Below are 23,213 nucleotides of genomic sequence, written 5' to 3'. Positions count from 1 at the left end.
TTGATCAACACGGAGGAGGCCAGAGTGGTTGAGGCAGGGGTCAGAAGAGGCAAGGCCGGTTGGTTTCTTGAGGACTTTGGGTCTTCCTCTGACTAAAACGCAGTGCTGTGGGATGGCTGGAGTAGAGGCTGCTGTGATCTGCCTGTGACCTGAGCCAAGACAAGGGAGACATGGAGGACCTGTGATGAGGATGCTGCTGTCATGCAGGTGAAGTTGGCTGGTTTGTTCCAGTGACAGCAATGGGACTTGGAACAGGTGGTCTGATCCTGGACGTATTTTGAGGGTAGAACTACGAGCATTTCCTGAAGGACTGGATGTAGGGTTTTGAAAAGGAAGAGAACTGGGGATGACTTCTAGGGTTTTGGCCTGAGCAAGAGGAAGGACAGAGTTGCCACTGACCAACGTGAAGAGGGCTCTAGGTGAAGGTGGGGCAGTGGGGTGGTGGGGATGGGAGGTCAGGGACCCAGTCTTGGACATGATGAGTTTTGAAATGTCTACTAGAACATTCAAGTGGAGTCCAATAGGCAGTCGTGTCTAGGAGTCTACCGTTTGGAAGAGAGGTTTGGGGTGGAAAGAGACACTGGGGATTTGTTAGCGAAAAGCTAGTATTTCAAACCACGAGCGCGGCTTCAACAAATATTAATGGCCCAAAGAAATAGAAGAATTTCACGTGGATGGAAGCTGTGGAGAAGAGATTAAGACAAAACCATGAATTTGCATATGGTGCGATTAAATTGCCTTTTCTCAAGAAATCCCTATGAATTTTTAAAACACTGGAATAGTTGCTCTTGATGTTGTGTGGAAAGCTGGGCAGCCAGGCCATGGCTGAACCTTGTCAGTTATAAGGAAGTGAGTTGTCACTGTCAGGGGACAATGACGTGATTGCAACACAGACGTGTCTCAGGGTTCCTTTTTTGGATGCAACTGGACCTGTTACCCAGTGCCTAGGACTCTGAGGTCAGCTGAGCCCACAGACAGCAGGAATTATAGTCTGTCTCTGGGACCCCTGGTGGACCTGGATTGTAGAGAACACAGGTGACAAAGCAGGGGAGCTGGGTTTGGCCAGCTAGATCGTAGGCCAAGCCCTCTTTTTAGGAGCTTGGAGAGGCCCCGGCAGGTGAAGGGATCTATTCAAGGTCCTACAGTGGGTCATGTCAGAACTGGGAGCAGGGGCCAGGGATCCTGATGCTCAGAATTCCTCTTCATGGGGTGTTTTTTTTTTTTTCCCCTGATTTGGTCTTTGCTTATTCTAATTATGGCCAAAAAAGTAAACTTATTATATTGTTTTATGTTATCCCTTTGCACCCCTTTCTTTAGCTTCTTAACCATTAACTGGTGTTTTACCATGTAGAGCCAGCGTGGTTAGCTTCTGTTTAGCTGGCACTGACATCAGGCTAACTGCGTGCCAACCACTGTTCTAAAAGTACCACACATATGAACTCATGCTGCACAACACTCCCAGCAGAGAGGGATGAAAATAAAACCACAGCACAGAGAGGGTAGGTAACTCCATCAAGACCTCGCAGCTTGTCAGCCATGGCATCTGTGATTTTAATCCCAGGTGAAGGGCGTTGAGATTTATGAAATGCTGAGCATCCAGTCCATGGGGCAGAGAGGACACTACCCTCTTCTGTCCTCTGGACAACACACACACACACACACACACACACACACACACACACACCTGTCAACCATCCTTTGCCCTGTAAGAGAGCTTCTTTCTCAGGCTCTGTGGTCCTGCCTCTGCCCCCAACTTTGTTCCTTTCCTATGTTCACTTTCTAGCAGTTTGGGTAGCAGCAGGTGGGAGCCACACCCTTCCTTGTCATCCCAAGGCCCTTTCCGGCCTCACTGTGTCGCAGTCCTCGGGGCTGACCAACACAGGCTGTCTCCTGCCTTTAGCAGCTCTGTGAGCAATGGAAGGGCTCTGTTCTGATAAACACTTCTAAAAACTTCTGGCTGAAAAGAAAGTTACTTGACATCATATTCAGACTGCTGACTTCTTCCCAAGGAATGAAGAACCTGTTTATATTGTTAACAGATTTGTTCACAAAATCATATAGAGACACCTTCCAAAGCTTTACAGGAGAATTGAGCTCAGTCCTCCAGTTTATAAAACAACCAACAACCAAAACAAAAAACTGCCCGTGCAACTGCCAGCCTCATGTCTTGGACACTTTTTGTTAACTCCCTGTCCCTTTTCTTTCACCTGCTCTCCTGCTAGCATCTAAGAGAGATGCTCAAAGAATAAGCATCCAATTGAAGGGAATTGCTCACTTTCAGGTTATGACTGGAGTCATGTTCAATTGTGCACTTCAATTTTTAACTCATGGTTGGCTGAATTGATCAATGAATATACATAGTTTTCTGTCATGTCTGAATCTACCATTCAACTCTTCTCCTATTTTATTGACCTTGGCTGTGTCGAAGTCAGAATGGTTTTCAGATTTTAAGGGCTTGCATTCTATTGTGGCCTCAGGGATAGAAGCTAATGATAACAATAATGATGATGATGATACTTTTGATGATAATAATGATAATCTGATGGGTAGTGGGCAATACTGTATGCAAATTCTTGGAATGTTGTTCAAATTAGTCAAAATCAAAGAGAAATGAACAAAGACATATATTGGTGAAAGTCAGTTCTTATCCAAAGCTTTTACAATTGGAAGGGCATTTAGTGAAAAGTGTGTTCAGTACAAGATTATTTGTTAGATGAGAAGAGTGAAACCCGGAGAGCTTATGGATATTGTCTTGGATCACATAGTAAGTAAACGGGAAAAGCCTGTCTAAGATTTTGGTCCCTGCTTCCCTCCAGACTCTCCTATGCTGTCGCCATAGTGAATATTAAACTCTGCACTTGGGGGATACAGCAAAGGAACCGGGAGTTGAGGTGGAGTCTAAGACTAATTACACAAGTGGGAGAAAAGATAAGAAATGGATCAATGTTATGGAATTACCTCTATAAGATGCTCCTGCCTATTGAATGGCAGAGGTTCAAGGGGATTTTCTGGACTTTTTATATCTTCATCTCCCGTAAACCACAGACCAGCCTACACAGAAAACAAAAATGAGAATCATTAAATTACACTGAGATGTAATTGTTCCTCTGAAAACCACAGAGATTGAAGCCACCTCTTCAGGGGTCTAGAGCAGTGGTCTCCAAAGTAGGGTGCAGAAACCATGGGGATGCTGGAGAAAATACTAGAACTTCCATTCACATGTATTGGATCTCATTCTTTTGTAATTTTTATTTAAAAAAATTTGATAATGTATAGAATGCATTAGTGCAGTAGTACACTTGAATAATTTATAAATGAAACCCCACATACTGGGGTGCCTGCTGTACTGTAACTGTTGCAGCATGCGACGAAGCATGGAGGTCGCCGCCCTGGATGTTGCTTGCATAGCAGTACTTTGGAGGGGTCAGTGCCCTCCACTAGCTCATATCACTCGTGTCCTGTTCATGTTGCTCTCTGTTCTCGGAGCTAGTGTGGTGCTGGTGCATATTGTTGGTGTTGGAAACCTTTGCTGAGTGAGTGACTGACTGAATCAAAAGCTCAGGACCTACTTTTTAATGACAACCTTCATTCTCAGCCCATGTCTGACACTAATTACCAAATCCCTCGGTTCCCAGTTGGCAATGCCTCACCCCCTCTCCCTTCCTCTCACGTCTACTGCTGCCACGTTGGTGTACAGCCTCATTGCCTCCATCACAGGCTGCTCCAGCAACCTCGGAGCTGTCTTCATTTCCAGTCTTTCTCTTATCTGTTTCAGCTCAGACCATTTGACCATATCAATTTTCTCAAAACTTTAATCTTGTCATGTCATTCTCTGCTTAGAACCATTTCCTACTCTTGCTCTTTTGCTCACATAGTTACTCCTACTTGAGGTGACTACCTGTTTACCAATGTAAACCTACTCATCTTTCCAGACCCAGCTTAAATCACACCTCCTCAGGGAAGCCCTCTTTGATCTCTCCTCGAAACTCCAATTTCACTTGTTTATACCATATATTTGGCATTCAGTTCTTTCCTTTGGGTGTTTTCATTCATGTCTGTTATTGAACATCAGGTATTACTTCCTTGGGTTCGAAGAATGTGTCTTGCCAAACTTAACTTTTTTTTTTTTTTTTTTTTTTTTTTTTTTTTTTTTGCTGTACGTGGGCCTCTCACTGTTGTGGCCTCTCCCATTGCAGAGCACAGGCTCCGGCTGCGCAGGCTCAGCGGCCATGGCTCACGGGCCCAGCCGCTCCGCGGCATGTGGGATCTTCCCAGACCGGGGCACGAACCCGTGTCCCCTGCATCGGCAGGCGGACTCTCAACCACTGCGCCACCAGGGAAGCCCCAAACTTAACTTTTATATATGGCAAGCACTTCATATACATAAGCATCTTGTTCCTAGGTCTTTCTCCCTTACCATCTTCCAGAGTGACAATCTACCCTTGGCACTGCCTACTTCCAAGAACCATTGGCCAGCCTAACCTGAGTCTGGCCTATGCTTGTGCCTTCTTTCCTTCGAAGAATCACCCGTGTTTTGAGAGAAGGCTGGAGTGACACTAGGTAGCTTGTAAGGGGATGCAGCCCCCAGAGGTGAGGACTGGCTTTTCTTTTCATTTAGAACAGAGGAGTGCTGGCCATGCAGAAGCCTGTGAGGGAGAAGACGCAGAAGCCTGTGAGGGAGAAGACACAGAAGAAGCTAAGGTCCAGCATGGGTTCAGGCTTTGAACGTAAGTGCCTTGCACTGACCGGGAAGAATCCTTGCCCAGTTGCCAATCTGTGGACCATAAGTACCACTCCATGGAGAATAGAGAGATGAGGAATGTAGTAAGATTTATGCTTCAGGCCATGATGGAGTGACAAAGCTCAGAATTACCCTCCTGCCTTAAACAATAAAAAAAATGACCAATGTATATGTAACATAATTTTTTTAGACATTAGACAACAGTCAACACAGGACAGTAATTCCTGAAATAAGGAGAACGATGAGGAGCCCAAGTATTGCTCAGGCTACAGTGTGAGGAGAGGCATCCAAATAGAGCTGGCACGTCTTGCTGGGTTGACAAAATAGATTTGGAGTTAGGGGAGGCCACGATGACTAGAATTTTCAGGGCAAAGCACTGCAGATGCACTGAAAGAGAGGGTGAGCCCTAGAGATCTGTAGAAACATCTCCTCAAGTGTTGACTGAAAGCCAACCTCTGGATGTATGTGTGGAAAATGCCAGAAGCTGGAGAAAGAAACACAGGAAAGGAGTAAGCTGAACTGTTCCTGAGTCTCACACAGGGCTGGGACTATGTTACCACCAGGGAAAATGTTACCACCTGGCAGAGTGGAAGGACCTCCTGATACACAAGGCTTTGGGTAGCACCCCCTAGAGGATATTGCCTTAGTAGTGAGGCTAGATTAGCCCTAAACTAAAGGTTGCTCTGGACCCATGCTTATCAATCTTAATGTAACCTTGAAAGGATAAAACTGATTGCAAATAACATTACTGCATGCCCGACAATATTTAAAGGTATATAAAATTGGACACCCACCAATATAAAATTTATAACATCTGGCATCCTATACAAAGGCATGCAAAAAAGCCAGAAAATATAACCCATAGTCAGAAGAAACATCAATCAATAGAAACAAACACTGAAATACACAGATGATAGAATGAACAGACAAGGATGTTCATTTAGCTGTGCTAAATATATTTCATTTGTTCAAGGAGACAGAGAAAAATGCATATAATGAAGAGAGAAATGAAGGCTATAAAAAAGACCCCACTTAAAGAGATAAAAAATATATTTCAAATAAAAATACACTGGATTGTATTAATAATAGATTTGACTCTGCAAAGGAAATTATCAATGAACTAGAAGATGGAGAAGTAGAAATGAATACAAAATAAAGTCAGAGAGAAAAAAAATTGGAAAGAAAAAAGAATCCAGAATCAGCATCCTGTGGGACAAACATGTGACTGGATTTTGAGAATGGGAGAGAGGAGTACAGAAAAAATATTTGGAAAAAAATTTCTGAAATATTTCTAAATTTGACAAAAACTGCAAGCCCACAGGTGCAAGAAGCTCAGTGAAACACAAGAAAAAGAAATATGAAGAAAAGCACACCGAGGAAGACAATAATCAAATTGCTGAAAACCAGTAATAAAGAGGAAATATTAAAAGAAGGATTCCTACTCATCCCTGATTTCTCAACCATCAATTCCATATCCAATTTTTTCAATGCACAGGAATTTTCCTTTATTCTTAAAACCAAGAATTCAGTCATGTTAGTTTTTAAAAAATAGATGATATTTTAAAGATTAGGAAACTGTTTCAAAGTGTTTCACATACAAGAGGGTCACATGAGAAAGAAGAAAGAACCCAATCAGAGAACAACTTATATTTTTAAAAGAGTCATCCATGAAAATGTTAGCAGTGTGAAATGGTTAATGTGAACTGTAGGTTGGATTTAAATTGATCAAGCAAGGTTCAGTCAACCACATCTTGCCCCACTGGATAATCAGGTGATTTATCCTTGAAATGCGGAAATGTCCTTTGTGGACATTTGGTCAAAGAATAAATAAAATATGGTCAAAGAATTTTAGGTTAGTTTACTTTTCCTTAGAGAACAACTGCTGCGCTGTTTGGATCCTAGAACATCTGACTCATTAAGCCTATGATAACCTGCATTCTCATTGACAGAAGATGAGGCGAGAGAGTTCACCATCAAAGCATTCTGCATGAGTGTGACTAAACATCCACATGTGACAGAGGCAAGACAGCTGCAATAGGGCTGGAGCAAAGGCAAGTGCACTTTTATGCTCGCATGGCTTAGCCCAGGTATGCAGCCGCGGCAGCTTCACAAACGCTGTATCTTATTCCATTTTAGAAGCTGGGGAAATCAACACACTCTTAAGTGGTGGTTATGGTGAACTTGCAGTTAGTCAAAAGAAAAGAAAAAAGACAAAATAAAAAGCAGAATAGGGAGCTTATTTATTTATTTACTTTTCCCCAGAGAACTTCATTTCAGCAATGTAGTTGTACTATTTGACTATTGTATTCGAAGGTGGCATTTTCAACAAATCATAAAATTTTGCCCTAGAAGCTGTTTTGATAGTCCTATGAAAGAACTCTGTGTGTGTGATGTGGCGAGTGCTGGAGATCTGTGAGTTGTGTGGGGAGGTCAAGCAGGCCTCTCCAAATGGCCACCTTGTCTTGAGCCTCCTGAGGAGTGGGCGTTGGGTGGGTAAGCTGAGAGGGCAGAGCTCAGAAATCAACTGCTCCCAAAACTCAGGTAGTGTTCTGATAAGTATTTCTGAGTTTCTGTTTCATGCAGCAGCCAACTTTCTCTAAGAAATTCACACTTTTGGTGAGGGAGCTTTCTGGGTTTGCTCAGCACTGTGGTACAAATTACCAACACCTAAGTTCGTCTCACGTTTGTGCAAAAAGATGTTTAAATTGACAACCTGTGTTCATTGGCACATACTGTAAAGAGTGAAGGTTGGTACATTCACGAGCACCCACTTTTCAAAATCTTAAGCCAACAAGAAAATAGAATAAGTTTTGCCCTGCTGTTTATGTTTTTACACAAAACATCTCTATAAGTTGTAAGCCCAGGTCCAGGACAGTGAAAGAAGTCACAAAATGCTCTACTTGGGAAGTATATAAATTAGAGCCCAATCAGCTATAAGCCTTTCTTGATCAGGCTTGAAGAACCTCTTTGATGTGGAAGTGCTATTTCCTCTGGCTCAACTGTCTGAGCGTAGGAACATCAGGCTGTCTATGACCACGTCTTCCATTAATCAAGGAAGAAAAGAGAAGCAGGAAGAGATGTGATCTTTCAATGGTGAAATATACACGAGCTGCAGGCACCTAGAGATTATCACCCTGTTTCAAAATCAACACCTTATAAACGCTTCCACCTTTCGTGTCTACCAGCAATGTGAAGTGGTGAGAATTAGGATGAATTCGATTAATAGACACAAAATAAGTCATTCAGGCCCTTCTTAAATATGGCATTTCATTCTTCCTTCCTCCTTACTCAAGCTTCTCAAAAATGAATCAACTGTCTTATCTTCACTTCCTAAAGACCTATTTATTCCATCAATTCTCTGCAATCTAGACTCTGTACTCTCCCAAAATTGCTCTGGTGAAGGTCAATAGTTATATCCTATCTACAAGTCCAATGGCCAGGTACCATGTTACTGGATTATCCATCACTTTACACACTTCCCTCAGGTGATCTGGTCCATTCATAACTCCAACAACTGCCTACGTGATAGTGACTGGCTTCTGCATCTGCCATATCAGATGGGACATTTCTGTCTGCATTTCCCACAGACATTTCAAACTCAACTTGTCAAAAACCATCTCATCATTCACCACGCTTGTGACCAAAAGAAAAAAATAAAAAACCCTGCCCCTTTCCCTGTGTTCATTTTAACTGCTGTTGCTACTCCCAGAGTATTTGGTATTGGGCATTGGGCTGATTAAAAGCTCTGCAGGCAATTCTAATGTACAGCCAAGGTTAAGAACCACTTGGTAGGAGGACAATGACATTCTCTGTGACTTCTTTCAGAACCTTTAGCTCTCCAAGCAGTTCTGACTTTTTCAGACCCTTCCCTGGGAGTGGGAGCCAGACTTCTACCTGGGACTTGGACAGTGTCTGTGCTGCCTCTAGGTGCCTAGACGTGGGCCATGAGACCTGGTGTTGTGAGATCAGGGAGCTTCTTAGGTCAGAAGTACTCTGGTAGGATTAGTGCCACCAGGGGCTGGTAGTGACCTGCATATACTGCTCGAAAGTGACTGTGCCCAGGTGCTCCTCATCCACAGCCTGGAACCTCTGCAGGGTCTCCAAGAGCTCCTCCTCCAGAGGAAAGGGCCAAGGCAGCGCGACGACTAACAAGAATTTCCGCCAGTCCACGAACTCCGAGTTTGTTACCAATAAAGATGTTAACTCCTGCACCTAGAAGAAAGCAGGAAATGCCATTGAAATGTTTGTATGACTTTCTTGCGACACTCTACCTGCTCGTGTTTCTTAGTAAGAGATTCTGATGAAGGAAGTAAGATTTTAGCTTGGCCAATAGGGTCAGTTCTCACTTTTGTTCCCTCAGGTTCTACCAAGCAATCCACACCAGACAGAACTTACAAGAGTGTTTTTGATTTTTGCTTCCTTGACATTTGTGGTTTTTGCTTACTGTTACAGAAGGAATTAACACTTGTGACTATAGTACACTTTGTACCTTTTCAACAGAGAAGGAATAAAGATGATAATTACGAGTGTGGGAGGGCTCTACAACTTGTAGGGAAATACTCTTTAACCACTTTGTTTTCTTAAGGAACAGAATACAAGGAAAAGCAAGCACTGCCAGAATCATCTACTATTACTGGTTAGGATCACTCCATCTGGTATTAATAAATACAAACTCACTGGCTGAGACTCATGGTCTCTGTAGTGGTTCATTGACTGGCAGCATCGTCACTTATTTTCAAATACTGAGCATGAACATACTATGTGTCTTAACTTGAAGTTCATTCATTTGTTCATCCAGGTTTATTGGCTGCTACTAAATGTTGGATACTGTGCAGGTACTGGTTATTTGAAAACTCTTGACTTATTGATTAAAGAAGAAGAATTCTCAAAGCTTGAAACCCAAACAAAATAGAAGCTTACTTCAGGTTGAGTGAGGTTCATCCAACTACTAGGAAAGTTGTTTGTTCCAAGGTTCAGGGTTACCAAATCCAGCAGAATGTCAGCAAATGCTTTGTTTCCTATTATGCCTAAAATACAATGAGAAATATTTTTACGTTTTATTACGTGATTTGTTTCTTTCACTAAAATAGAACAAATAATGGATATTTGTATAATCACTTTATTCATTCTCTTTAAAACTTTAGCCTTTAGAGAAACAGAAGACACTTTGGAAACATAAAAATAATAATCAATTTCCTGATTTTCTCCCATGGTTGTTTCTCAGCTAAGTCAGCACGTCTTTTTCTGTGAGTAATAAATTGTTCAGACTGAGTAAGATACTGAGGCTTTATATTTTAGTTTGGAGTCTTCTTTGACCTTGTACTCAGAATAGGTTGAATTTAAAAAACTACTGCAAGGGTTCCTATTTTTCAGCAGGGCACTAGAGTAAAATGCTTTGGTAAATATGGGATAAAGGTGTTCCAAACGCATGCACATCACCACTGTGATCAAGGTAACACATTTATCCTCATTTTGCTTTTTTAGATCAGAATATATTTGTTTTGGTAAATGTCGGGATATTTGAATTATTAAATTACTAGATTTGAAGTGCTAATTTAGTCATCTAATTGGCTCAAACACTGTGATATATTTTATAAAAGATAACTGACCTTTTAAAGACTTTTGCTCTTAAACACTAAACTACTTTACCTTGAGATGTTTGTTTAGTCTGTTGCTCATTTCAAATTGCATGCACATGCATTAAAAAAGAAATAGGAAAGCAAAATAAATGTATTTCCTTAAAAAATGTCTAACTCCCATAGTGTCGGTACCTTCCAGAACCAGGAGACACTCCTACATGTATTCGGGTATCTTTCAGGTCCAGAGTATATAGCTATTCTTCTTTGTTTAGGAATAAAAAGAGTGAAACATAGATGTAGAATCTCAAATTTTTCTTCCTATATCTAAGTTTTTAGCATTTCTAAAGTCCAACATGAACTTTATCATTTCCTCTAACCTTTAGGAAAATGTAGTGGTCCTTTTAAAATTTCAGTGGTTCAAATAACATACGCAAAGTTCAGACCTGGAAGGCAATTTTCTGGGTAGCAAGAGCAGAATCTTTCTTTCTTTGATAAGACTGGCCATCCAGCAGGTTGTTCAGAAATAAATTCTCTATCCTTTCTGATCAAACCTGAGTATCCAATTTTATAGAGATGAGAATAACTTTCCCAGGTAGTGGAGCTTTTGGTAAAATGATCTTTACATGATACTATATTGGTTTACAGACAAGTTAGAAATTAATCATTCATGTCTCTCAAGATGAAACCACATAAACTCAATTGAAACCATGAAGAGGCTCAAAGTATTTAAAAATTCTGGTAGATACGTAAAATATTTCCACTGTCTCTAACAGCTATGGTGCAAGCAAAGTGTAAGAAAATACTTTCAGTTCACATAGGAATTGTTTATCTGGGAACTCTAGTGTGAAATGTGAAAACTATTTTGATATTTGGCCGTGTTACTTAAATGACCAAGGCATATAATAATATGGGCTTCACATATAATGCAGTAGCGGAAACAGATAAGCTTACAAATTTTGTTTACGGATCAAAAAATATTCTCTTTCGATTTGGTCCTGAGTTAGTTACCTAATGCAACCGTCATTTAGAATTATCCAGGAAAAACAGTTAATTGTAAGCCAGGCCTAAAGGAACTCAGATCATAATTATAGTCTAGTTACCCTTAGCAGTAACTCTCAGAAAGATGACATCAAAATAATACCATTGCTTAGAAGTATATACTTCACCCAAAGAATGTGAAAGAATGTGAACTAGAATGTGAATATAGAACTAGAATTAGAAAGTCAGAGGAAAACCAATCTTTGGATTTTTGCTCTGTAGGTCTGGATGATGCCAAATGCCTTTTGTGTTTGATATGAAGACTGGTGACTTTTACTTTTAACTTTCAGGTTTTTGAAAATAGTTCTTTTTGCTATGATCAATGATGAGGTCAACATTTGTCACATTACTAATCACTTTCATCAAGCCTTTCTGAGTTTGATGAACAATCCGAGATAGGTCTTGTGTCACCAGTTGAAGATGGTGTTCTTGTATTCCATAAATGAATGGCTTTCCTAGGGTCAAAGTTATAAATGTCTGGAGAATTCAACTGAATTATCTGGAGATCTGTCATGCTATCAGCCTTGACCTTGGCATGCATTTGTGACTTAGTGCCCTTCATCTGACTAAAGCCACGTTCTGCTTCAGCTGAACTTGCAAGGAGGCTCAGCACTAGGTCCACGAGTATTAGGATGTTTGGATACTTGTGTAAATAAACAGAATTCACAAAATCCCAGGTCAATTTGTGGATGTTCTGAAATCTAGGAGGAAAAATGAAAAATGTAAAAGATTGAGACTCCTAAGTTTTACTCCAATATTTATAAATATCAACTAGGTTACTTATGCTCACCTAGCATAAATCTCTAATTTCAACATGCTCCTTTCTGTGTCTACTTCATCAATTTTCACCTTGGCAGCTTCCAATACTGGTTCATAATGTGCAATCAGGATGGACACCTCTTTTTCTCCAAATTCTGCTATCAATACACCCAACAAAAAGTCACATATCTTAAAGACATGTATACAGACAATCAAAGAACAACAGACTCAGAGCCAGAGTTCATACGTTACCTTGATTTATCTTTGCTGGCCACAGTTTAAAGCTCCCAATCGTGGCTGCCTTTACCACATCTTGGTTGACATCTCTGAAACAGCCTCGCAGCCTCTTGATAAGATGTGTTAAAACCATGTTTCTCACGTCAGAAATGTTTCACTTTCCTGCGAGGAGGAAGTTACCCTGAAAGTGTGTGACTGAATCCACTGGGCGTTCTTTTGGCCCTAGTCTGGGGAGGGAAAAAAAAATCCCCCAAGTAGTCAATTACGTGCAAAAGCACCTAGCAAATGGTTTCCCAAGTCTATCTGTCTGGTTGGATAGGCTCTCAGATCATCCCAGACTCCTCACCTGGTCTGATATATTCTGAGCATTTCCAGTGTTGACTCTAGGGTGGCAAATATATCAGCAATTGAAGAGTTTCTCTTCTGATTGACGCGGGACAGAATGCTGAGGACATCAATGACATCCAGCAAGAAGTGGACAAATTTAACAATGTCTGCCTGCAGGAGGGACTCTACAAGGTCTTTGGCTTTCTGATGATTGGTGTCACTTCTGCCTTCCCTTGTCTGTAACATGGGCTAGGAAAAAACAGTGGTTTATCTTTCTCAAAATTATTATTTCAAATGGCTCAGTAAAAGTATTCTTCTTATTCTGAAAAAACTAAAATAGTACAGTATTTCAAAATTACTCACTGAATGCAGCTGCTGGACAATTGATATCCTTTGAGAAGATTCTGGAGGGAGGCCTGTAATCCTTGAAGCTACCTCCGGCCTCCTACTTGAGAAGGTATCACAGGTCGAAGGTGAAGGCCTTTGAAAGTACCAGAGTACTCTTATGAACAGGAGAATTGTGATAGAAGTGGTAAGCGCTGCGGAGAAGGTCTCTGACATCGTTGTACAGGGGAACGCTCTGGAACGCAGCTTTGTAAGATACCTCGAGAGGATGCGTAGAGCAATACACCGTCAGTGCACGTGGCTGGATTTCTCTTAAAAGCAGGACCACCCCGCTGCCGTCTTCTCGCTCTGAGCCAGGGGCACCATCACTTGCAAAACCAACCAGTTTCTTTGCCCAGTCTTGGTTTGACAGTCGAAGTTGAAGATTTCTCTCTAGAGTTTTCTCAGTGGCATGTTTTATTGCCAGGGGTCCCTTCTTTTCCCCCGTCTGTACCCCAACGATTTGGCAGTGTCCTTTCCCTGAGCACGCTCACTGCTCGTACACAAGGTCAGCTTCCTCGATTGAACTGTGTGTGATCCCATCACTGAGGACGGAGAAAAACTTACTTTTTTCTAATTTCTCTCTTAGAGTTCTCCGTTCTACTTCAGCAATAAACTATGTAAATGTTCTGGCCGATTTGTTCGTTCTGAATACTGGGCCAATATCATCACCCTTCATATCATCCAATGAGCACATCCAGATAAAATCTTTGAGGGGACGTCTGGTCTTGGCGATGGTGTGGCAGGATGGGAACAAGTTCTCAACCCTCCTGAGGGTAACCTTGCTCATGGTCCTCACCATCAGCTCTGTGGTGGTTCTGCTCCCTAGGGAACCACTTGTCGCTTCCATGAGGGAAGCCTTGGTGTGAGCCTCGCTGAGATGGTGCGCGTTGAGAAATTCAGTCCAGAAGTTGTTGGTGCCATAAAAAAAACTCACTTGATTTCCCTTCAACTTCACTCCATGTTTATGACACAGGCCACAGAACATAAGATCTAGTATTTCATCATATACAAGCCAAGGGTATTTTTTAAGACAAGTTTTCAAAAATTGATTGTTCCTCTTTGGGAGGTTACGGTCAAGCTTCTGAGGACTCTTCTGCTTTTTGGTGACTCGACTCACAACATCTGGAGAATCCCTGCCTTTAAAATAACTCCATGTGGTTATTTTAAGTAATCACCAATGCCTACCCGTGGTTTTGCTTAATCCCTGTCCCCCCTACACTTGCTCATTATTCCTGGAACAACCTTAGCGAGTGCTTACTACTTAGCAGGCATTTTGGTTAGTATGCCAATTGCTTTACATCATTTAATCGTCATCACCCAGTATCCCTATTTTATAGTTAAGAAAGTAGGCCAACTGCTAGTATCCATCACCATTTTATGGGTCAAAAACCTAGGGCACAGAGAGGTTAATTAATTTGTCTGATGTCACAGTGGTCATATGTGGTGAAGCTGGTGGTCGCTAGCACGCAGTCTTACCCTCCACATTTACACACTTCATATTACAGGTTTCTCCTATGGGCAAAGGGTGCTATGGTCTCCTTCTCCCTAGAATCCGTTTCTCCAGGCAGGAGAAGGGCACAGCCTTTTGCTGTCATTTCCTTCCCCAGGTGAAAGACAAGAATCACAGGACATGCAGGGCAGTGTGTCTACAGGATTTGCTTTGGATGCCTCTCCCCTCCTGCCTCAGCCCTGTCTTCTCTGGCAGCGGTAGGGTCAACTTACTACAAGAAGGGCATCCTTCCCGGATGGTTTTGAGGGACGATGAGACTGTTTCTGAGAGTGGCAGATGGCTACTGTCTCCCCCAAAAGCCTCAACTAACCAAGAGGCAGGGGTAAGCATACCTGGCTTGTTCTCTGAACGGAGTAACTAGAAAGCTCTGTGGGTTTTCCTAGGCTTAGCATCTCTGAGAAAATTCTAAAACAATGATACTATATATCTGCAGGTAAATAAGCCCCCATTTTGGTCTGAAAGGTAATTAAGTTAGTCTGACATTTACACAAATCAAGAAATGCAGAAATATTTCTGAGAAAAGGTACAATAAGAAAGGACTGATGTTATTGACAGGAATAGCTCACCAGGTGGCAGAATCTAGGGATCAGAGCAGAAAGCTTGCTGCCACCAGTGTGGCCCCCAGGTGCCCTGTTGTTTTCTCAGCGGGTAAACTCCTTCCACTTGCTTAGATTCAGATTACAGAAATATGTCATGCAACTTCAAAATCTCAATGTAGATTCCATTTTCCCCAGTGCCTGGAATTCCGCCCTTGTTTTGCTTCCTAGAAAGTTCTATCCAAAAGTTTCCCATGGGCTACAGCCTTTGCTGACCCACACAGACAGCAACAACTACTTCCTCCTTGAATTCCTGTAAAAACCACGTAGCTGGATGATCTAGCCTGGCCAGTACAGCCTAGACGTCCTGAATTTGTGCCCTGTCTCTGAGACCAGTCACTGATTCTAAGGGTCTCTAAGAGGAGTTTGAAGGAGGGACCCTTGTCAGTTTTTAGAACAAAGTTATAGGCCTTGAACAACTAAATGTTGCGTCTCTTGAAGAAGGAGTGAGGGTACAGAATTTGCTGGATGGTGTTCTCCCCTGATAGCCTCTCAGCAGAAGCCAAAATAGCTATGAACTGAATCTCTATAGACATTACATAAAGTACTGATGGGTTTACAAGGAAAAGGAGTTCTTATGGTTTAAGTGGGGACTTTGGAACACTGCAAAAATGTTCTAGTTCCAACAGACTCCAAATGGCTTCCCTTGGAAAAAGACTGTCTTCCTGATGTGGTGGCACTTGGTGTTTGGGACAAGATGTACCTACCCAGAGCTTACTGCCGTTCACAAAATGAGTGTTTTTGTTTTGTATGCTTACAGTCCCCAGGGAGCCACATACCTCATGGTTTAATTCCACCAGGTATTGTGTTTTTTTTTCTGAAATTGCTCTAGGGTAATGCTGCAGGTGCTTACTAGGGTATGTGCACTTTCAGGATACCGAGCTCACATTTTGGAAAATAATAAGCATAGCTTGTATCAATATTGTATAATGTTATATATTATATAATAATGTAATATTACTGTAATTATATAATTAAGTGATAATGGCTTATATCACACTTAAATTGCACATTCAATGCACCAGACGCTTTTAAAGCACTTTACATACATTAATTACTCTAATGGTCATAACAATCCCATGAAATACCCCATTTTCCAGATGAGTAAAGTGTGACAAAAAGAGGTTAAATAACTTGCCCAAGGTCATACACAGTCATTTGACAAGAGGAGGATTTGAAAAGAGCTATCTGACTCTTCTTACTCATGGATGGGTCTTCTTCCTCATCCAGCCATGGGCAAGAAGTGTATTAACGTGGAAATGCTAGTGTGGGGGCTGATACATAGGGCCTAGCACCATGCCAATATTGCCTACCGTCATAATTCTGAAAATACTCACTAAATCCCTTCTATGCTGGGACTATGCTCATGGGAATGATTCTTGGGGCAGTCAGGGAAAGAACGTCTTGGTGATTCAGGCTCTCTCTTACTTAAGCTGCTTCTAAAATTCTAAAGTATAGATCTGTGCTGGGTGGCAAGAAAAATGCTAAGCATGACTAGTTGTTTCATTACATTTTGCATAATCTTGTGTGATTACCACATATAAGGTCATTTTTTATGGCATATTTGTGACAATCAACAAATGGTATTTTATGTCTAATTACTGCCTTTTCCAAAGGAGATTTAGAATCATAACGAGCGACAGAATTTGACAAGGAAAGGAATGCTGAATATAAGCACTCCTTATATACTATATTTGACAGTATATGATGCATTTTTAATTTTCCATTGTTTTCAGTAAGGACTACCTTAATGAAGACTTAATTTTCATATGGGCAACCAGTACTCAGTGAAAACTCCTTAAGCTTTACTCCTTTCCATTAATACCTTTTATTTTTTGAATTTTATTTTATTTTTTTATACAGCAGGTTCTTATTAGTTATCTATTTTATACATATTAATGTATATATGTCAATCCCAATCTCTCAGTTCATCCAACCACCCCCACCACCACCACGCTTTCCTCCCTCGGTGTCCATACATTTGTGCTCTACATCTGTGTCTCTATTTCTGCCTTGCAAAACGATTCATCAGTACCATTTTTATAGATTCCACATATATGCATTAATATACGATATTTGTTTTTCTCTTTCTGCCTTACTTCCCTCTGTATGACAGTCTCTAGGTCCATCCATGTCTCTACAAATGACTCAGTTTTGTTCCTTTTTATGGCTGAGTGATATTCCATTGTGTATATGTACCACATCTTCTTTACCCATTCGTCTGTTGATGGGCATGTAGGTTGCTTCCATGACCTGGTTATTGTAAATAGTGCTGCAATGAACATTGGGTGTATATGTCTTTTATTTTTTCTTTTTCAGTGTGATGCTATTTACTTCTGTTTTTTTCTTTTTTAAAAAATCTTTATTGGAGTATAATTGCTTTACAATGGTGTGTTAGTTTCTGCTGTATAACAAAGTGAATCAGCTATACATATATATATATATATATATATATATATATATATATATATATATATATCCCCATATCTCCTCTCTCTTGCATCTCCCTCCCACCCTCCCTATCCCACCCCTCTAGGTGGACACAAAGCACCAAGCTGATCTCCCTGTGCTATGTGGCTGCTTCCCACTAGCTATCTATTTTACATTTGGTAGTGTATATATGTCCATGCCACTCTCTCACTTCTTCCCAGTTTATCCTACTCCCTCCCCATGTCCTCAAGTCCATTCTCTACATCTGTGTCTTTATTCCTGTCCTGCCCCTAGGTTCTTCAGAACCATTTTTTTTTTTTGGATTCCATATATATGTGTTAGCATACGATATTTGTTTTTCTCTTTCTGACTTACTTCACTCTGTATGACAGTCTTTAGGTCCATCCAACTCACTACAAATAACTCAATTTTGTTTCTTTTTATGGCTGAGTAATATTCCATTGCATATATGTGCTACATCTTCTTTATCCATTCATCTGTTGATAGACATTTAGGTTGCTTCCATGTCTTGGCTATTGTAAATAGAGCTGCAATGAATATCGTGGTACATGACTCTTTTTGAATTATGGTTTTCTCAGGGTATATGCCCAGTAGTGGGATTGCTGGGTTGTACGGTAGTTCTATTTTTCGCTTTTTTTTTTTTTGCGGTACACGGGCCTCTCACTGTTGTGACCTCTCCTGCTGTGGAGCACAGGCTCTGGACGTGCAGGCTCAGTGGCCACGGCTCATGGGCCTAGCTGCTCTGTGGCATGTGGGATCCTCCTGGACAAGAGCACGAACCTGCGTCCCCTGCATCAGCAGGTGGACTCTCAACCACTGCGCCACCAGGGAAGTCCCTATTTTTCATTTTTTAAGGAACCTCCATACTGTTCTCCATAGTGGCTGTATCAATTTACATTCCCACCAACAGTGCAAGAGGCTTCCCTTTTCTCCACACCTTCTCCAGCATTTATTGTTTGTAGATTTTTTTTTTTTTTTTTTTTGCGGTACACTACGCGGGCCTCTCACTGCTGTGGCCTTTCCTGTTGCGGAGCACAGGCTCCGGACGCACAGGCTCAGCGGTCATGGCTCACGGGCCCAGCCGCTCCGCGGCATGTGGGATCTTCCCGGACCAGGGCACGAACCCGTGTCCCCTGCATTGGCAGGAGGACTCTCAACCACTGTGCCACCAGGGAAGCCCTGTTTGTAGATTTTTTGATGATGGACATTCTGACCAGTGTAAGGTAATACCTCATTGTAGTTTTGATTTGCATTTCTCCAATGATTAGTGATGTTGAGCATCCTTTCATGTGTTTGTTGGCAATCTGTATATCTCTTTTGGAGAAATGTCTATGTAGGTCTTCTGCCCATTTTTGGATTGGGTTGTTTGTTTTTTGATATTGAGCTGTATGAGCTGCTTGTATATTTTGGAGATTAATCCTTTGTCAGTTGCTTCGTTTGAAAATATTTTCTCCCTTTCTGAGGGTTATCTTTTTGTCTTGGTTATAGTTTCCTTCACTGTGCAAAAGTTTTTAAGTTTCATTACGTCCCATTTGTTTATTTTTGTTTTTATTTCCATTACTCTAGGAGGTGGGTCAAAAAAGATCTTGCTGAGATTTATGTCAAAGAGTGTTCTTCCTATGTTTTCCTCTAAGAGTTTTATAGTGTCCAGTCTTACATTTAGGTCTTTAATCCATTTTGAGTTTATTTTTGTGTATGGTGTTAGGGAGTGTTCTAATTACATTCTTTTACATGTAGCTATCCCGTATTCCCAGCACCACTTATTGAAGAGATTATCTTTTCTGCATTGTATATTCTTGTCTCCTTTGTCATAGATTAGTTGACCATAGGTGCGTGGGTTTATCTCTGGGCTTTCTATCCTGTTCCATTGATCTATATTTATGTTTTTGTGCCAGAACCATATTGTCTTGATTACTGTAGCTTTGTAGTATAGTCTGAAGTCAGGGAGTCTGATTCCTCCAGCTCTGTTTCTTTCCCTCAAGAATGCTTTGGCTATTTGGGGTCTTTTGTGTCTCCATACAAATTTTAAGGTTTTTCATTCTAGTTCTGTAAAAAATGCCATTGGTAATTTGATAGGGATTACATTGATCAGTAGAGTGCTTTGGGTAGTATAGTCATTTTCACAATACTTATTCTTCCAATCCAAGAACATGGTATATCTCTCCCTCTGTTTGAGTCAGCTTTGATTTCTTTCATCAGTGTCTTATAGTTTTCTGAGTACAGGTCTTTTACCTCCTTAGATAGGTTTATTCCTAGGTATTTTATTCTTTTGATTACAATGGTGAATGACATGTTTTCCTTAATTTTTCTTTCTGATCTTTCGTTGTTACTGTATAGGAATTCAAGTGATTTCTGTGCATTAATTTTGTATCCTGCAATTTTACCAAATTGATTGGTCAGCTCTACTAGTTTTCTGGTGGCATCTCTAGGATTATCTATGTATAGTATCATGTCATCTGCAAACAGTGATGGTTTTACTTCTTCTTTTCCAATTTGTATTCATTTATTCCTTTTTCTTCTCTGATTGCCATGGCTAGCACTTCCAAAACTATGTTAAATAAGAGTGGCGAGAGTGGGCATCCTTGTCTTGTTCCTGATCTTAGAGGAAATGCTTTTAGTTTTTCACCATTGAGAATGATGTTTGCTCTGGGTTTGTCATATATGACATTTATTATGAAGTAGAGCCCCTCTATGCCCACTTTCTGGAGAGTTTTTTTCATAAATGGTGTTGAATTTTGTCAAAAGCTTTTCCTGCATCTATTGAGATGGTCATATGGTTTTTATTCTTCAGTTTGTTACTATGGTGTATCACATGGATTGATTTGCATATATTGAAGAATCCTTGCATCCCTGGGATAAATCCCACTTGATCATTGTGTAGGATCCTTTTAATGTGCTGTTGGATTCTGTTTGCTAGTATTTTGTTGAGGATTTTTGCATGTATATTCATCAGTGATATTGGTCTGTAATTTTCTTTTTTTGTAGTTTCTTTGTCTGGTTTTGGTATCAGGGTGATGGTGGCCTTGTAGAATGAGTTTGGGAGTATTCCTTGCTCTGCAATTTTTTGGAAGAGTTTGAGGACGGGTGTTAGCTCTTCTCTAAATGTTTGATAGAATTCACCTGTGAAGCCATCTGGTCCCGGACTTTTGTTTGTTGGAAGATTTTAAGTCACAGTTTCAAGTTCATTACTTGTGATTGGTCTCTTCATATTTTCTATTTCTTCCTGGTTCAGTCTTGGAAGGTTATACCTTTCTAAGAATTTGTTCATTTCTTTTAGGTTGTCATGTTATTGGCATAGAGTTGCTTGTAGTAGTCTCTTAGGATGCTTTGTATTTCTGCAGTGTCTGTTGTAACTTCTTTTTCATTTCTAATTTTATTGATTTGAGTCCTTTCCCTCTTTTTCTTGATAAATCTGGCTAAAGGTTTATAAATTTTGTTTATCTTCTCAAAGAACCAGCCTTTAGTTTTATTGATCTTTGCTATTGTTTTGTTTGTTTCTATTTTATTTATTTCTGCTCTGATCTTTATGATTTCTTTCCTTCTACTAACTTCGGGTTTCGTTTGTTCTTCTTTCTCTAGTTCCTTTAGGTGTAAAGTTAGATTGTTTATTTGAGATTTTTCTTGTTTCTTGAGGTAGGATTGTATTGCTATAAACTTCCCTCTTAGAACTGCTTTTGCTGCATCCCATAGGTTTTGGATCATCATGTTTTCATTGTCATTTGTCTCTATGTACTTTTTGATTTCCTCTTTGATTTCTTCAGTGATCTCTTGATTATTTAGTAGCGTATTGTTTACCCTCCATATGTTTGTGTTTTTTACATTTTTTCCCTGTAATTTATTTCTAATATCATAGTGTTGTGGTCAGAAAAGATGCTTGATATGATTTTAATTTTCTTAAATTTACTGAGGCTTGATTTATGACTCAAGATGTGATCTATCCTAGAGAATGTTCCATGTGCACTTGAGAAGAAAGTGTAATCTGCTGTTTTTGGATGGAATGTCCTATAAATATCAATTAAATCTATCTGGTCTATTTTGTCATTTAAAGCTTTTGTTTACTTTTTAATTTTCTGTCTGGATGATCTGTCCATTGGTGTAAGTGAGATGTTAAAGTCCCCCACTATTATTGCGTTACTGTCAATTTCCTCTTTTATAGCTGTTGGCATTTGCCTTATGTATTGAGGTGCTCCTATGTTGGGTGCATATATATTTATAATTGTTATATCTTCTTCTTGGATTGATCCCTTGATCATTATGTAGTGTCCTTCCTTGTCTCTTGTAATGTTCTTTATTTTAAAGTCTATTTTATCTGATATGAGTATTGCTACTCTAGCTTTCTTTTGATTTCCATTTTCATGGAATATTCCATTCCCTCACTTTCAGTCAGTATGTGTCCCTAGGTCTGAAGTGGGTCTCTTGGAGACAGCCTATATATTGGTCTTGTCTTTGTATCCATTCAGAGAGCCTGTGTCTTTTGGTTGGAGAATTTAATCCATTCACATTTAAGGTAATTATCGATATGTATGTTCCTATTACCATTTTCTTAATTGTTACGGGTTTGTTTTTGTGGGTCCCTTTCTTCTCTTGTGTTTCCCACTTAGAGAAGTTCCTTTAGCATTTGTTGTAGAGCTGGTTTGGTGGTGCTGAATTCTTTTAGCTTTTGCTTGCCTGTAGAGGTTTTGATTTCTCCATCGAATGTGAATGATATCCTTGTTGGGTAGAGTAATCTTGGTTGTAGGTTCTTTCCTTTCATCACTTTAAATATATCGTGCCACTCCCTCTGTCTTGTAGAGTTTCTGCTGAGAAATCAGCTGTTAATCTTATGGGAGTTCCCTTGTATGTTTTTTGTCATTTTTCCCTTGTTGCTTTTAATAATTTTTCTTTGTCTTTAATTTTTGTCAATTTGATTACTATGTGTCTCGGCGTGTTTCTCCTTGGGTTTGTCCTGCCTGGGATGCTCTGTGCTTCCTGGACTTGTGTGGCTATTTCCTTTCCCATGTTAGGGAAATTTTCAACTATAATCTATTCAAATATTTTCTCGGGTCCTTTCTCTCCCTCTTCTCCTTCTGGGACCCCTATAATGTGAATGTTGGTGAGTTTAATGCTGTCCCAGAAGTCTCTTATGCTGTCTCCATTTCCTTTCATTCTTTTTTCTTTATTCTCTTCCACAGCAGTGAAGTCCTCAATTCTGTCTTCCAGGTCATTCATCTGTTCTTCTGCCTCAGCTATTCTACTATTGATTCCTTCTAGTGTATTTTTCATTTTAGTTATTCTATTGTTTATATTTGTTTGTTCTTTAATTCTTCTAGCTGTTTGTTCTTTAATTCTAGGTCTAGTTCTTTGTTAAACATTTCTTGCATCTTCTCAATCTTTGTCTCCTTTCTTTTTCCAAGGTCCTGGATCATCTTCACTATCATTATTCTGAATTCTTTTAATGGAAATTTGCCTATCTCCACTTCATTTAGTTGTTTTTCTTGGGTTTTATCTTATTCCTTCATCTGGTACATAATCCTCTGCCTTTTCATTTTGTCTCTCTTTCTGTGACTGTGGGTTTTGTTCCACAGGCTGCAGGACTGTAGTTCTTCTTG

The 23,213-nt window shown here is 40.3% G+C and overlaps 1 protein-coding gene across 1 annotated transcript in view; it reads right to left on the bottom strand.

The window, feature by feature from the left end:
• The window catches only part of SPEF2 (sperm flagellar 2), a gene marked incomplete at its 5' end in the record, with an annotated part of 165,638 nt that overhangs the window by 17,621 nt on the left and 124,804 nt on the right, over window positions 1–23,213 (bottom strand). The window contains 3 exons of the mRNA XM_081232588.1: window positions 2,959–3,051; window positions 8,771–8,953; window positions 9,662–9,768. Of these exons, the coding sequence (XP_081088714.1) occupies window positions 2,959–3,051; window positions 8,771–8,953; window positions 9,662–9,768 (383 nt within the window). The remainder of the gene's footprint in view (window positions 1–2,958; window positions 3,052–8,770; window positions 8,954–9,661; window positions 9,769–23,213) is intronic.

The sequence above is a fragment of the Mesoplodon bidens genome (genome assembly GCF_964165515.1).
Source record: "Mesoplodon bidens genome assembly, chromosome: 4".
Classification (NCBI taxonomy): domain Eukaryota; kingdom Metazoa; phylum Chordata; class Mammalia; order Artiodactyla; family Ziphiidae; genus Mesoplodon; species Mesoplodon bidens.
Note: the sequence above shows the minus strand (reverse complement) of the source record. Positions and strands in the feature narration are given on the sequence as shown.